This window comes from Medicago truncatula, chromosome 7 (assembly GCF_003473485.1).
Source record: "Medicago truncatula cultivar Jemalong A17 chromosome 7, MtrunA17r5.0-ANR, whole genome shotgun sequence".
NCBI classification, from domain to species: domain Eukaryota; kingdom Viridiplantae; phylum Streptophyta; class Magnoliopsida; order Fabales; family Fabaceae; genus Medicago; species Medicago truncatula.
This window is the reverse complement of record NC_053048.1, coordinates 30,238,116-30,253,001: the sequence shown is the minus strand read 5'-3', so window position 1 is coordinate 30,253,001 and position 14,886 is coordinate 30,238,116. Positions and strand designations below refer to the sequence as shown.

Sequence of the window (14,886 nt, the reverse complement as noted above, 5' to 3'; positions counted from 1 at the left end):
AATCTACTGATTGACCGGCTTGTTAAGAGGATTGTATTTTTTCAACGGTATCCAGTGTAATGATCAACTAATTTAACTAATTTTATGATCAATCTCATTGTCATATATGTAGTGTCTCATCGCAGAAATTGTTGACGTCTAGAGAATTCGAACCTAAGATTTAGAGAGGAGTACAATTCTAGATTTCAAACTAACATATGTTTGAAATATGTTTATGCAACTATCAATAGAAATATCAATGATCTCTTTAATCTCTCTTGGAATGTACATCTGACCCACACCCTTTGAGAGACAAATCAGTGTGTTGATTTTTCAGCCAAACATGGTGCCAATCATGATTCTTCTTCTTGCAGCTTGGAGAACCTCCGCCCGAGTTTGGAAGATTTACTTCTTGCTGATGCGTCTAGAGTGTAGTTCTTAAGATTGTAGCATAATTTTCTTTTTTGTTTTTTTTTTCCCGTTGTTTTCTCGATGTACCAAAAAATATATTAAGATTAGGGTTTTGCTAACAAGTATCCTAAAGGCATTGGTTAAAGAATCTATTAGTTGAAATTTTGTCTTGGAAATGCATGTTTTTACTTTTTCCTTAACAATAATTAGGGTAAATACCTCTTTTCGTCTCTGTAATATTAGCGAATTCCGGTTTTAGTCCCTGTAAAAAAAAGATTTAGATTTTGTCCCTGTAATTTCATATTCTTCCACTTTTGGTCCCTCATTCCACCACGTAAGCAGAATCTGCATACATGGCACGTAAAATGAGGGACCAAAAGTGGAGGAATCTGAAATTACAGGGACCAAAAGTGGGAGGAATCTGAAATTACAGGGAAGTAATTTATGCAGATTCTATTGACTTGATGAAAGGAGGGACCAAAAGTGGAAGAATCTGAAATTACAGGGACAAAATCTAAATCTTTTTTTTACAGTGACTAAAACCGGAATTCGCTAATATTACAGGGACGAAAAGAGGTATTTACCCCAATAATTATACAAATTTTTATTGCAAAGTTACTTATTTTAATACTTTAACCACTATACCAAAGACATTCATTACATATACATACATATATTTTCCTGCGGATTTACCTGTGGATTTTTGTGTAAATTCCGCCGAAAACACATTTCCTGCAGATTTTGCCAAGGATTTAGGTTCCGCAGGAAAGATATATCCGTAGGAAATGTGAAATTATCTGCAGGAAATGTAAAATTATTCGCAAGAAAGAAGTAACGTTTTACGATAAATTTTTTATCCAAACTCTATAAAATTCCTGACTCCAACACTGTTTGTCGGAGGGATGGATCGGGACCACGGCTTGCCCATCCCTCCATCCGTCACCTTTTAAGACTGAAAGAAAGAAAGACATCACCCTTATTTGATATGAGCAGGATGGGTCACCAATAACATGTTATGCTTCCTTCAACAACAAAAAAAAAAGAAAAACATGTTGCGCTGCTTTATGACTTGCAAGATATGGAAAAGTAAGAAAGAAAGCAAAACTTTTGTAAAAAAGAAAGGCATTAGATATAGACATGAAAACTTCGTTATTACTCCCTTCGATCTGAATTAACTTAACCAGAAACTCATTTCACACGTATTAAATGAAGGAGAGAGAAAAATAGTTTTAAGCGCACTTGTTAATTATTGCTGCATTCTCCACTATCATAAATGTAAAATGAAATATATTGAATTGAAAATGATAAAAGTAGTATTAATTAGAGTTATAAATGGAAAAAAGTAATTAATAATTGTATTGGAAAGTAAAATGATTCAGTTATTTTATGATACTTTTTTTTTACAAATGACTCAGTTATTATGAAACGGAAGAATACTTATTAGGGCTACAAAGTTTTAATCATATGATTTATATTAAAGGTGTGTGGTGGATTTATTTTTCTTTAAATGGACTGGTATAGTGGCATTGTGTACTGCCTAGAAGGTAGGGGAGATATTGTCGAAATCAATATTCAATTGTGGCCATAACGGAAAAAGATTTAGATATTGTCAAAAGTTATGGATTTCATTGTCTTATTTTCTTTACAAAAGTGCTAAATGTTACGGAAAATGACACTCTTTTATCATACAAGAGTGAAGAATGTGTGCACCAAAATTTAGACCATTAGTGATAACTTGTACATGTACCCCGTGCGATACATTGTTATTTAAATAGTTTCTTTTTTTAAAGGATTTAAATATTGTTTGTTTACGGATTATTTAAATAGTTTGTTATTTGTTATAATTGCTCAAATTAATTTGAAAAAAAATAATCTACTGGACCTGATGAGATCTCTAAATGGTGGTGTTGAGTGACTTTTGTGTGTGGACCTTCGTCCACAACCTTCTTCTTCAATGGAGAGGGTGGTACCTACAAAGTCAATTCAATGCTCAAGTCAGTAAGCATCGTAAACCTGTGATGTATTTTAAGATAAAATATATGTGTAGTTGGACTAATGTCATGAGTTAGTATTTATAAAGTAGGTTTAGGGCTTTGGTCATTGAACCTCTACCTAGACCAATGTCATGAGTTAGTATTTATAAAGTAAGTTTAGGGTTTTGACCATTGAACATGTGTCTGGACCAATGCCATGCATACCTAGACCATATTATTAGATTTTTAATTCGTGATCAATCAAAATCATTTTTACATAATCAGTTGATAAGATGAGAGTCGTCCTTTAAAAATTCATTTCATATTTCATCTTTATAAATGTAAGATTTAGATTTTTTTTCAACATACCCTCTCATATCCATCACTATTAAATTTGATACGTAAATATAAATAGTAGTGACTCAAATCTTTCAACTTACACTCTCTTGTCCATCACTATTAAATTTGATACGAAGATATAAATAGTGGTGACTCAAATCGATAAATTACGTCATATATTAAATTTTATATTTTACATAGTTTATCTTTATAAAATAAACTTTCTTTTTACTAAATCTTTATTAAAATCAATTTGTATGGTGAAAAATGCTAAATCATATATAAACTCATTTTTGAATTTTATCTCTATTTAGTGGACGACTTGAGTTTTTTTTTCTTTCTCAAATCATGTATTATGCGTTGAATTTTATCTCTATTTAGTGGACGACTTGAGTTTTTTCTTTCTTTCTTTCTATTCTTTCTGAAAACATGTGTTATGGGCAATGCTTATCCATCCATTTTAAGTATATTATTATGCAAGTACTATGTATCACACATGGCTCACGAATAACATTTTGTGGTTTAGAATGACACCAAAGGATAAGTCCAACATTCTCAAATCTCACTTCCAAATTCTCTGGCTTTGAGTTGTTCTAAATGTCATATGTTTTATCTATCCTTAATTGTAATTAATAATTTTTTTATAATAAATATTTTGATTGATAATTAGTTTGCAACTAAAGTATGACATCATACTCCATTCTCCCTCTTATCATTGCATTATTATTCTTTTCTTCCCCTCCAATTATGATAGTTTGACCCACATGGCTCCTTTATAATGAACAATTATATAAATTAATAGGTTTAAAGATTTTATCTGCTGTCCCACCATAAAGGAGCCATAGAGGATTTAGAATCCTCATTTTTTAATCAAACAAATGATGTGATATCATTAAGAAGCCATTTTAGTCGGCTATATGAATTGTATTTATAACATGGTTAATAGTTAAATATATAATAGGGACAATGATCAATAAAGTTAGGGAGATGCTAACCGGTACCTCAGAGTACTTGTTAAGGAAGCTAAAAGAGGAAATTTGAAGTAAAAAATGACACTTTTTAAGTTTTTAATGCATTGACTACATAGCTTTCAATGTAAAATATTACTATATTTGATTTCTTAACCAGTGTCCCTCGGGACACTGATTAACATTTCACATAAAGTTATGGGGATTGTTCTTTACCAACCTAATAAATGCTCATAAACATCTAAAAGAATGGTAGTTAACTAATCTTTAACACTTTTTAAATCAGTTAAATCACGTTTTTAAATTGGTTGAGTCACTTTTTAAAGGATCCAAAGGTAATTAACTATCGTTTATCGATGGGTTGTTTTAGGTGTTTGTGCTCAATTTTTAAGTACCTAAAGAACAATCTTCTAAAGTTATTCTCCATCAAGGCCAACTCAATCTCGAGCCAAGTGAATCTAGGGCTTTAGGCCTCTAATTTTAGGGCTTTAAAGGATAGTGGAGGAAACTCCATACATACCTTCAAATTGACGATGGAGATAAAAACAAGTAAATTGATATTGTTAAGATTGATTTACTCATTTTGGGCAACCATTGGGATGATGAAATTGAAGGTAATTGATTTACGTCAATTTAGTTGACAAATGGAGATGGAAAGAATGAGCAATCTGAAATATACTCTGTCAACGACACGTACAAATTATTAACTCAAGACGTTTCAGGTGCATGGATTAATTTGCTTGATGTCAAAGATAGTGTGTGGAGCAAAGTGGTGTTGTTAAAAGTTTCAGTTTTTGCTTGTAAGTTGTTGCAAAATCGACTTCCAACAAAAGACAACTTATTTAAGCGCGGTGGTCTTACTTTTACTTATCTCGCTTGTGTTGGAGAATGTCACACCAAGGAACGTTTTATTCATCTTTTCTTTGAGTGTCTCGTGTTTAATACAACTTGATGACTTATTCTTGAGTGGTTGGTTATACATAGTGGTTTATTGAACAATTCCTAAATTCATGTTCATCAATTTTGTGGTTTATCTTCTAATGTAAAGCAAGTCACGATTTTCTTTCAATGTATTTGGTTGGTTTTCCTAAAAAGGTAATCTTTAAATATTTAAAATTCTTGAATTTAGGTTATGCTATTAAGATGCTAGTGATTAACATGATGAATTGACATATATTTTACCGACTAAATTGATAAATTTCATATATTTTAGACATTACTTTTTATTTTTATTTACATTATGTACCAAACTCGAGAGAGTATAGAAAACTAAATTGGTTATTTTAGGTCAAGTTTATGATGTAAAAGGAAGACAAAGTTTGAACCATGCACAAGATTCTTTCCATCATTGGTGGTTTATTTAAGGTGCAGACGTAGTGCAAGACTGATTCACTTATTCGCATTAGACAAAGATTCTATTTAAGTTTAAAGTAAATCGGTAATTCAGAATGCACAACAATTATATCTAAAGCTCAAAAGTATCATCAAATTTAAATAGAAAATGTAATTTTATATATACATCCTTAACTTTTTACATGAGTTTTAAGTTTTGATCCCCATGATTTTATTTATTTATTTTAATTTTTGAATAAAAAGATTTATTCTTTGGATAGTTCAAAAATCTTAGTAATGATGTGATGTATAAAGAAAAAGCAAAGCAAAGCCTTCTCCATTTGTTTCCCTATAAAAGCAGGTCAAGTAATGACAGTGAGTAGTACACAACTAGCTCACATATTATACTCTCTAATTTGAAATATTTGAGCTATAACTAGAGATGGAAAAGATCAATGTAAAAGAAGATGATGAGATGAAATGGGTTCATGATTCTTCAGTTGATCATAAAGGAAGGGTTCCACTACGAGCTTCAACTGGTTCATGGAAAGCTGCACTTTTCATTTTTGGTAAGGAATGTTTCTTTTACCTAAATTATTGCATTCAAATATATGATAACTTTGATGTGTTTGTGTTTCATTATGCTGCCTCCACTACTAAAAAACAAAAATTAGTGAGAGAAATTTTGTGAGGGAAAATGTGAAATCCCTCTTTAATTCTGTCACTAAATTTTGCGACCATGAAATTTGTGAGGAATTTCATTTTTTCCGTCACTAATTTCCCTCGCTAATTTTTCTTTTTCTAGTAGTGCTCATTTTGTCTCTGAATGGAACTTTTTTCTCCTCAAACTTCCACCTATCAATTACAATTACCAATTTTGAAATATTCCCACTACTTTTTATCTATTTGCATTTGGCTTTAAGCATAAGTTCAAATTTTCAATTAATTGGCAAAAAAAAACCTATTCTAGATTTCAATTTTTTTTCACTTCCACTATATACTCCTTTTGATTTTAAATATAAGCAAAAGTGAAAATGTATTTGATACTAATTTTGGACTAAATACGTTTTTACATTTGTTTATATTTAAACTCGGAGGAAGTAAGTATGAAGCCAAGACACGGGTTAAATGAGTTTAGACAAGCATGACTTTATATCACATAATTAATTAATTTACGTTAGTGGAAATTATATCACAGTTTTTAATTTAAATTAAGATTATAAAACCATATTTTTTTAATCTCTTTTAATTTGCTGTGAGAATATTGACATGTATTTAACAATATGGAAAAAAAAATTGCATTTTTAATCAAAATTTTACCACTTAATTTTATTTTTTGACAAATCACTTATTATTGTTTTTTGACACAGAAAAATGGAAACATATATCAAAATTATTCAAGATAAAAAATCACAATTATTAACTCTTTTAGAGAAGAAAATTTAGAGAGTGAAAATATGAAATTTATTACTAATATCATCATTAAATTTAACTAGTAGAAAGAAAATTAGAGAGGAAGTTAATAATTTGCATCTATATTCTAATATCGGCCACTAATTATATTTTTAGTAAGAGATTGCTTCAACATGATCTTATCACTCGAATCTAATTAAATTCACAGCAATCCAAATGAGAGCAAATAATTTCACTTCTTATTCATGATAAAAATAGAATGCATTATATTTTTTGGAAAGCAATAATCCAAATGCATCTACCCCATTTGGAAAGCAATTGTGGACAGGGCCACATGCGCACATTAACTAGTTTGTGGTTGGAGAAGTTTGAAATAATCTTTTTTTTTTTTTAACAAACAAAAATAATTATATTAACAATACTAAAGCAATCTCTTCTGCCCAAGATGTATTTAAACACATAAGATGATTCGACCACCACATCTGAGTGCCCAAAATAAAATTAGTTTTTTTAGCTTTCAACCACCACAAAGAATATAACTTTACTTTTTCTAGTAACCGATAAAGAGAGCTTTCTTGATTTTTAAATAACCTACTATTGTGTTCATTCCACAAGACCCAAACACATAGAAGCCAAACGAGCTGTAGGAAAGATCACCGCGCTTTTAGACCATATGTGTAATAAATAAATTGGGTGAAATGATCTGAAATAACCTGAGTATCCGTCCCATCAAAACCAATCCATGCTCGCACTAAAGGTCAAAGAGAAGCTAAAGTTGCGCACGATAATCATCTTTTTATATCTTGAGATGCTCATTTTCATTTTTTATTGTCTTGGTTTGAAGAAAGAGATTTAAATATACTAGATTTATTCTCTAGTTTTATTGTTATAAATTTTTCTTTCTTTTTGTTTTTACTAAAAATGGCCAATCTCCACCTTAAACTATTTTTGTGAAGTACTCCATATCAAGATTATATTTAGCATATTTAACTACTTTTTTAACACCTTTCTGTTCATATTCATTTAGGTGGAAATCTATCATCTAATAATTCAAATCAATTAATCCTCTAAAAAAAAAAGAATTCAAATAAGTAAAATTTAACTAATAGTACAATTCTCTGATTTAATATTCGATCTGATTTTAAAGATAGATAATAATTCCAAGTGCAGCCAATCCATTGAAAGTGATGGATTCTCTTCTCACTGCCAACAAACAAATTATATCCGAGGAGTACTAATAATATATAAATCATACCAACCACACAAATCAGTTTTATCATCTTATGGCTACATACATTTATTTTTTTAACAAAAAATATACTTTTACTTTCTAGTATTATGACCGATGGCGACATCCTCTTTCTTGTATCGGGGTTTTTGTGTAGTTTCATCATTGTTATTACTTCTATAAAGCGGTGCTCCCTTGCTTAAGCACCAGATACTTTGTAACTATTGTTGGTTGTTTCATTAGTAGCACGTCTTGTGCACGGTGAATCACCTTCGTTTTAATACCATATTCCATTTTGGCTTGTTAATATATATATATATATATATATATATATATATATATATATATATATATATATATATCAATTATTATAAATAATTATATTTTTTTTTTTAAAAAGCTAACTAACCCATCCAAATTGACTCAGAAAGAATCGAACCTCCTTTAGTCCAGTTTTAACCCGTCCCAACAATGAAGACCTTCCTACTTACCGCAAGGTGAGGCTCCGCCCTTTCCCTAGAATCCACTATGGGTCAGAGGAGCTACTAGTCCAACTTCTTGAGCAGCCGAGATATTGAACAACGAACGAGCAAGCTACCTTACCTCACCTTGAGATGAGAGGGAAGGTTGATTTGACTCGAGTTCCAAACCTGATCTTTAATCCTACACCAGTTAATGATGCGATGGGATAAGTTTTTTTTTCATCAATGATGGAATAACTAAGATTCTTTTAAAAAAAACTAAGAGATATTAAGGAAGAACATACTTCAAGATCTCCAACCAACCACATGGATTAAGAATTATATTGTTTGGACATTAAAAATGCATACATCATAATTTCATGCATAAATCATCTATATTTTTCTCAATCACTCTCAAACATTAAAATTTTGATGATAATGTATGATTTCCTTATTACGAATTACTGTTAATTGTCTAATAGATTTACAAGAATCAAAAGGTATCCTTTCGTGTTGCAGTTTCAATTTTTAATAAAATATCTTTTACTTTAGTTTAATGTGATGTATTCCTAATCATCTTTTTGGTATATACTAGATAATGTAAAATAACATATATTACGCTCTAAATGGTTGATCTCAAAACTACTCATTTATCTTGAATATATATTAGCAGGTTAATAAGGACCTATACCTTCCACTAGTTTTTAAAATTCTTCCTACACAATGATGACAAATCATTGAGCTCTCAACACTACCTCATAGACAAAATTTGTTTAACAATTACATTTATTTTAATATAAATTGGATGTGAGGGATATGTATCCAACCAAACTCAATGGGTACCATTGTGTTCAAAAATGCTATTGCTTTATGTCCAATTAGTGCTTAGAAGCCAAAGATTAGGGATGAGTGGCTTGAGTTGATTGTTCGCTTTTAAATGGATTCGACCTTTGTCTAACATGCACTCAAATATGAACATAAAATCACTTCCAATTTCCTTTATCTAAAAGTATTTTTAGTGCAACAGTGGTAGTAAGATCAAATCAAATGTCAACTATACAAATTGCAGCTCTAATTCAACATCATTTCTTGAATTCGCAACATTAATTATCATTCCAATATTCCAATGCTAGTTTAGTGTGATGAATTTTCGTATTCTGCGAATCTCATTATAGGAGACTTGAACAATATAAAGTTATTTTTGGGAAACTTTCATAAATTTTAATTTTTTGGGTCAAATTTGAAAATTGAAATTAGGGGTCAATTTGCAAATTTTGAGGGCTCAAATTATAAATTTGAAAAAATTGCAGGGTAAAATTGGAATTTTAAAAAAATAGGGGATAATTTGCAATTTTTTGAAAATTTATTGGGTTCAATTTGAAAATTTGAGGACCAAAATGCAAAATTTGTAAAACGATAAGAATGAAGAAATTTCAAATTCTTAGCTTTTAGATGTCATTTGAAATTTTCTAAATTTAACTTGAACAAAATACTTTATAAATTTTCATCGTTTTAAAAATTCTCCAAATTATCATCTTAACAATGAAAAGTGAATTTTATTTTTGAACAAGCAAAAATAAATTATATCAACACTGACTGCATAATTGCTTCAGCACAAGGCGTGCCAAAACAATGAAAAGTGTTTAAAAAGTCTTTTCGTCAAATTTCTTTAAAAAGTGTATATGTTACCATTTAACATTGACGAGACAAGTGTAAAAAGTGTTTATGACAAGAAACATGATTACTTAAACATATATTCTCCCTTTTGTTTCCGAATTTAAACATAATTTTGGAAATAAGTCATTCATGAAAATCATTATAAATCAAGTAATCGATCGATTTCGTTTCAAACCAAGACTGAATAATACACTTGGATATTCTAATTTTGTGAGTAGTGAATTTGGATCCACCAACTTTAATATTAAATGTCAACATAAACACTTTTTAGCCGAGTTTGATAAAAATACATTAACGATGAGAATATGTTATGACTTAAAGAATCAACCTGTTAAAAAAAAAACTTAACTAACTTTTTAAAAACATCTAATTTAAAGGGAAGGTATTTGATAAAAAAAATGTAACAAAATGAAACTGAAAAAGTAACTAAGCACTAAAAGTGCAATGTACTCTTATGTTTTACATGTCATTTAACCACAAGAGAATGATTAGTTTTTGAATACTTGTTTTCAGCAATTGAGTTTAGTGAGAGGTTGAGCTACTTTGGAATAGCAACTAGCTTAGTCCTTTACCTCACAAAGGTTATCCATCAAGATCTTAAGACAGCAGCAAGGAATGTTAATTATTGGGCAGGTGTCACAACTCTGATGCCACTCTTTGGTGGATTCATAGCTGATGCATATTTGGGTCGTTACTCCGCTGTGGTTGCATCAAGCATTGTTTATCTTATGGTAAGCTCAATTGCTACCTCACTACAACTTAATTAGGACTTCTTACTATTGTTATAATTGTTTAATTTTTTAGAGCATCCCTTGTTATATTTTTACTTGTTTAATATTGTTTAGACTAGTGTTTTATCTTGGACTTGCTATATTTTTCATTTATTACCTTTCGTTAAACGAGAATTAACCACCTTTTTAAAATGGTTGTTAATTATTTCGTTCAGCACTCTTTAAATTAGTGAAATCACTTTTTAAATTGGTGTAACCGATTCAAAAAGTTCCCCAAATGATAGCAGCCTAAAGAGCAATTTTCCAAATCTCCCTTTCTTTAAAATAGTTGTGTCCGTTCTTTTTGAGTCTCAATGACCCAACTTTTCTTTCTTCAAATTGGTACAAACTATTATGTGATTGAACTTTCTTTCATGATTCTTAAAAGCGTTTCAATCCAAATTTATTCATTCGGACCAGGAAAAACACCTTATTTTCTGAGTTGTCCCATTCGAACGCGAGAAAAGTTGTCCAGATTGGTAAAAATCCATATGGATGTAGTTTGAAAAATAACAATAAAAGGGGTGAAAATATCTCTCTTGAACTTAGCCTAATGAGTTGTAATGTTCAAAAAATTCTAAATTTGATGGATTAATACACTCAAATTTAGGGAGCATATTTACCCATTTTCCGCGTTTCTAAAAACCTACACGACTTTTGGATTGTACGCTTCTCTACGAAAAAAAAACCATTATTTTTGTTTGAAAATACACATCCAGACGATACATAAAATTGTGTTTTCTTCGAATGTGAACTTTTAAAGTGACTTCATTAAAGTTATTATCTTGACTTCTTAATTACTCTATAGATTCTTAACTATAACAACTTCATGTGGTAAAAAATTCACAGGGTTTGATACTCCTTACTCTCTCATGGTTCCTACCAAGTTTAAAACCATGTGATCACACTACCACATGCAATGAACCAAGGAAAATTCATGAAGTGGTTTTCTTCCTAGCTATCTACTTAATATCAATAGCAACTGGAGGCCACAAACCTTCCTTGGAAAGCTTTGGAGCTGACCAATTTGATGAGGATCATGTTGAAGAAAGGAAACAAAAAATGTCCTTTTTCAATTGGTGGAATTGTGCTCTATGTAGTGGACTTATTCTAGGAGTGACCCTTATTGTTTATATACAAGATAACATAAATTGGGGTGCTGCTGATATTATTTTCACTGGAGTTATGGCTCTTTCACTTCTCATATTCATTATTGGAAGGCCTTTTTATCGTTATAGGGTACCAAGTGGGAGTCCTTTGACTCCAATGTTGCAAGTTCTTGTTGCTGCCTTTTCTAAAAGGAAGCTTCCTTATCCTTCTAATCCTGATCAATTGTATGAGGTTTCTAAGTCTCATGGAAACAAAAGAAAGTTTCTTTGCCACACTAAGAAGCTAAGGTATGTGCATTATTAATCATAATTTGAAGTATGAGTGAATATCAAATTATTGTACTTTAAGTATTGGTCAAAATAGTATCTTATTTTTGAAAAAATAGCAAATGTATTCACAAAGTTTCAAAAAAATCATTTGAAATGATAATTTTTTAACATATGCCGTTAGAGTCTATGATGTGACATGCTAACTGAACATGTCACATTGCGTGTTGATTGCACACATGAAAGTAAGTTCACTATGAACTAATTTGCTTATGAAGTTTAAGTCATCTTAGAGATAAATTTGTCAGCAATTTTAATATAAAGAGATTACCGACAAATTTCGTTTCTAGAAAACCTAAATTTTCAAGGCAAAATAGTCCTTGTGATGGTATTGATGTGATCAATATGAAGGGGTCACATATTTAATTATCCCTTTGCTCCATACTCTAGCGGTAAAAGTTAATAAATTAACAATTCCAAGAATGTATTTGCTAATTCACAAAAATCAATGACTATTTTGATCAATGCTTACAATTTTGAGGACTAATTTGTCTATTCGCGCATTCAAGTGCTAGCAACACTAACTTGTATGAATTGTTTTCAGATTTCTTGACAAGGCAGCTATAATTGAAAACGATGGAAATTCAATAGAGAAGCAAAGTCCATGGAAGCTAACAACTGTAACTACAGTTGAAGAAATGAAGCTTATAATCAATATGATACCAATTTGGGTATTCACTATACCATTTGGAATAAGTGTAGCACAAACATCAACATTCTTCATCAAACAAAGTGCTATAATGAATAGAAAGATAGGTGAAAGGTTTGAACTTCCACCAGCTTCAATTTTCACAGTTGCTGCCTTAGGAATGATAATTTCTGTGGCCATTTATGACAAGATTCTAGTACCTATGTTAAGAAAAATAAATCAAAATGAAAGAGGAATTAACATCCTTCAAAGGATTGGTTTTGGAATGTTTTTCACTATTATTACAATGATAGTGGCAGCTTTAATAGAGAAAAAGAGACTTGAAGCTGTTGAAAAGGATCCATTAAGTATTTTTTGGTTGGCTCCACAATTTCTAATTATTGGTTTTGGTGATGGATTTACCCTTGTGGGATTACAAGAATATTTCTATGACCAAGTTCCTGATTCAATGAGAAGCTTAGGTATAGCTTTTTATTTAAGTGTGATTGGAGCTGCAAATTTTATTAGTAGTGTGTTGATAACAATTGTTGATCATATAACAAAGAAAAATGGGAAGAGTTGGTTTGGTAAGGATTTGAATAGTAGTAGATTGGACAAATTTTATTGGCTATTGGCAGCTATAACTACGGTGAATTTGTTCTTGTTTGTGTTCTTTGCTAGAAGATATTCATACAAAAATGTGCAAAAGGTTGCAGTTATTGATGATAGTTGTAAAGGCAAGAATGACTATGGCAGTGTAGACAATTCGGTTTGAGTTTGTTACTAAAGGTTATTTAAACAAAAATAGGGAAATGTTCTACCATAATATTTTATCAAATATCTCTTGATTTTTGGAAATTTGTAGTTATGTTACATATATACAAGTACAACTCTATTATGCTCCCATCCTTAAGATCTACTATTGTTCATGATGGCTTAGCTTATTTTATTTTATTTCAAAAATACTAATAATTAATCCATCAAGAAAACTCAAAGGTAAACAATTAATGGGACCAAAGATTCATCTCATGATGGTTAGTTTGTTTATTTCAAACATATATACAATTAATGTTTGATATTGTTAGAAACCACATGATCAAATAGGCAAAGATTCATCTCATATAAGAAGTAAGCTTGAGAGCTTGATACAAAGAAAAAATCCTTAAAATTCATATTGGATATTGGTTATATAGAGCTAGTAGAGAATTAACAAACTAACCTCTTAATTAACAAACTAAGTACATACACCAAACTCTATCTAACTATTATATTTCTTCTAATAAATATGAAGAATTTGTATTTATTCCAACCTCAATTTTTTTACACTTACTTTCTGAGTTTTTGTCTGTTATGTTTTGTGTTAGTCCTCGTAACTTGGTGTTGGAGATTGAGGGAGTTTAATATGGATAAATTGGAACATTATTTGTCACAAACAGGAGGATAGATGTCCAGAAGTCAGAAGAATTAGGGAGTTTAATATATCTTTACTTGTCAAATGGTGTTGGAGATTGAGGGAGAAAAAAAAACTGTTTGTGGTATAGAGTTTTAGCAGCAAGGTATGGTGCGGAGGGTGGATCTTTAGGAGATGAGGGGAGACTAGCTTCAGTGTGATGGAGTAATTTGCTTAGCATTCAAAGGGGTGATGGAGATGGGGTTGGTAGCTGGTTCACTGATCACTTACAACGGGAGGTGGGGGATGGAGTAGAAACTTTATTTTAGTGGGATCCTTGGTTGGAGGGAGGAACTTTGAAGGATAGTTTCGGTCGCCTTTATTTATCTTTCTGACAAGAAATTGGCAATTGTGGTGGAAATTGGGGGAGGGAGGCGAGGCTTGGAAATGGCGAAAGAGGTTGTTCGCTTTGGAGGAAGAATTTGAGGGGGAATGTTGTACTCTTTTACTACCAGTTGTTTTGCAGACCGATGTGAATGACAGGTGGATTTGGCAGCTTCATGCCTCTTCAAAGTACAATGTTACTAGTGCTTAAAATTTTTTGACATCAAGGGATCAATCTTTAAACAATGATCACAATACTATTATTTGGCACAAGAAGGTTCCTTTAAAAGTCAACATTTTTGCTTGGCATTTATTACGTAAACATCTTCCAACAACTGACAACTTAATCAAGAGGACAATCCTTTTACCAAATATCTTGTTTTTCTCGTGTGGATGCGACTTTCAAGAGGATATTTATCATCTGTTTTTGACTTATGACTATTTTGGCCAAATTTGGTATAAAATTTATATTTTGCTTGGATTGGTTTCAATCACAC

The 14,886-nt window shown here is 30.9% G+C and overlaps 1 protein-coding gene across 1 annotated transcript; it reads left to right on the top strand.

The window, feature by feature from the left end:
- Nucleotides 1-5,375: 5,375 nt before the first annotated feature.
- On the top strand, nucleotides 5,376-13,473 carry LOC11406310 (protein NRT1/ PTR FAMILY 5.6). Its single transcript, XM_003623105.4, has 4 exons — nucleotides 5,376-5,571; nucleotides 10,295-10,512; nucleotides 11,401-11,948; nucleotides 12,532-13,473. The coding sequence occupies exons 1-4, from the start codon at nucleotides 5,445-5,447 to the stop codon at nucleotides 13,388-13,390; spliced, it is 1,752 nt and encodes a 583-aa protein (XP_003623153.1). The 5' UTR covers nucleotides 5,376-5,444; the 3' UTR covers nucleotides 13,391-13,473.
- Nucleotides 13,474-14,886: the final 1,413 nt, after the last annotated feature.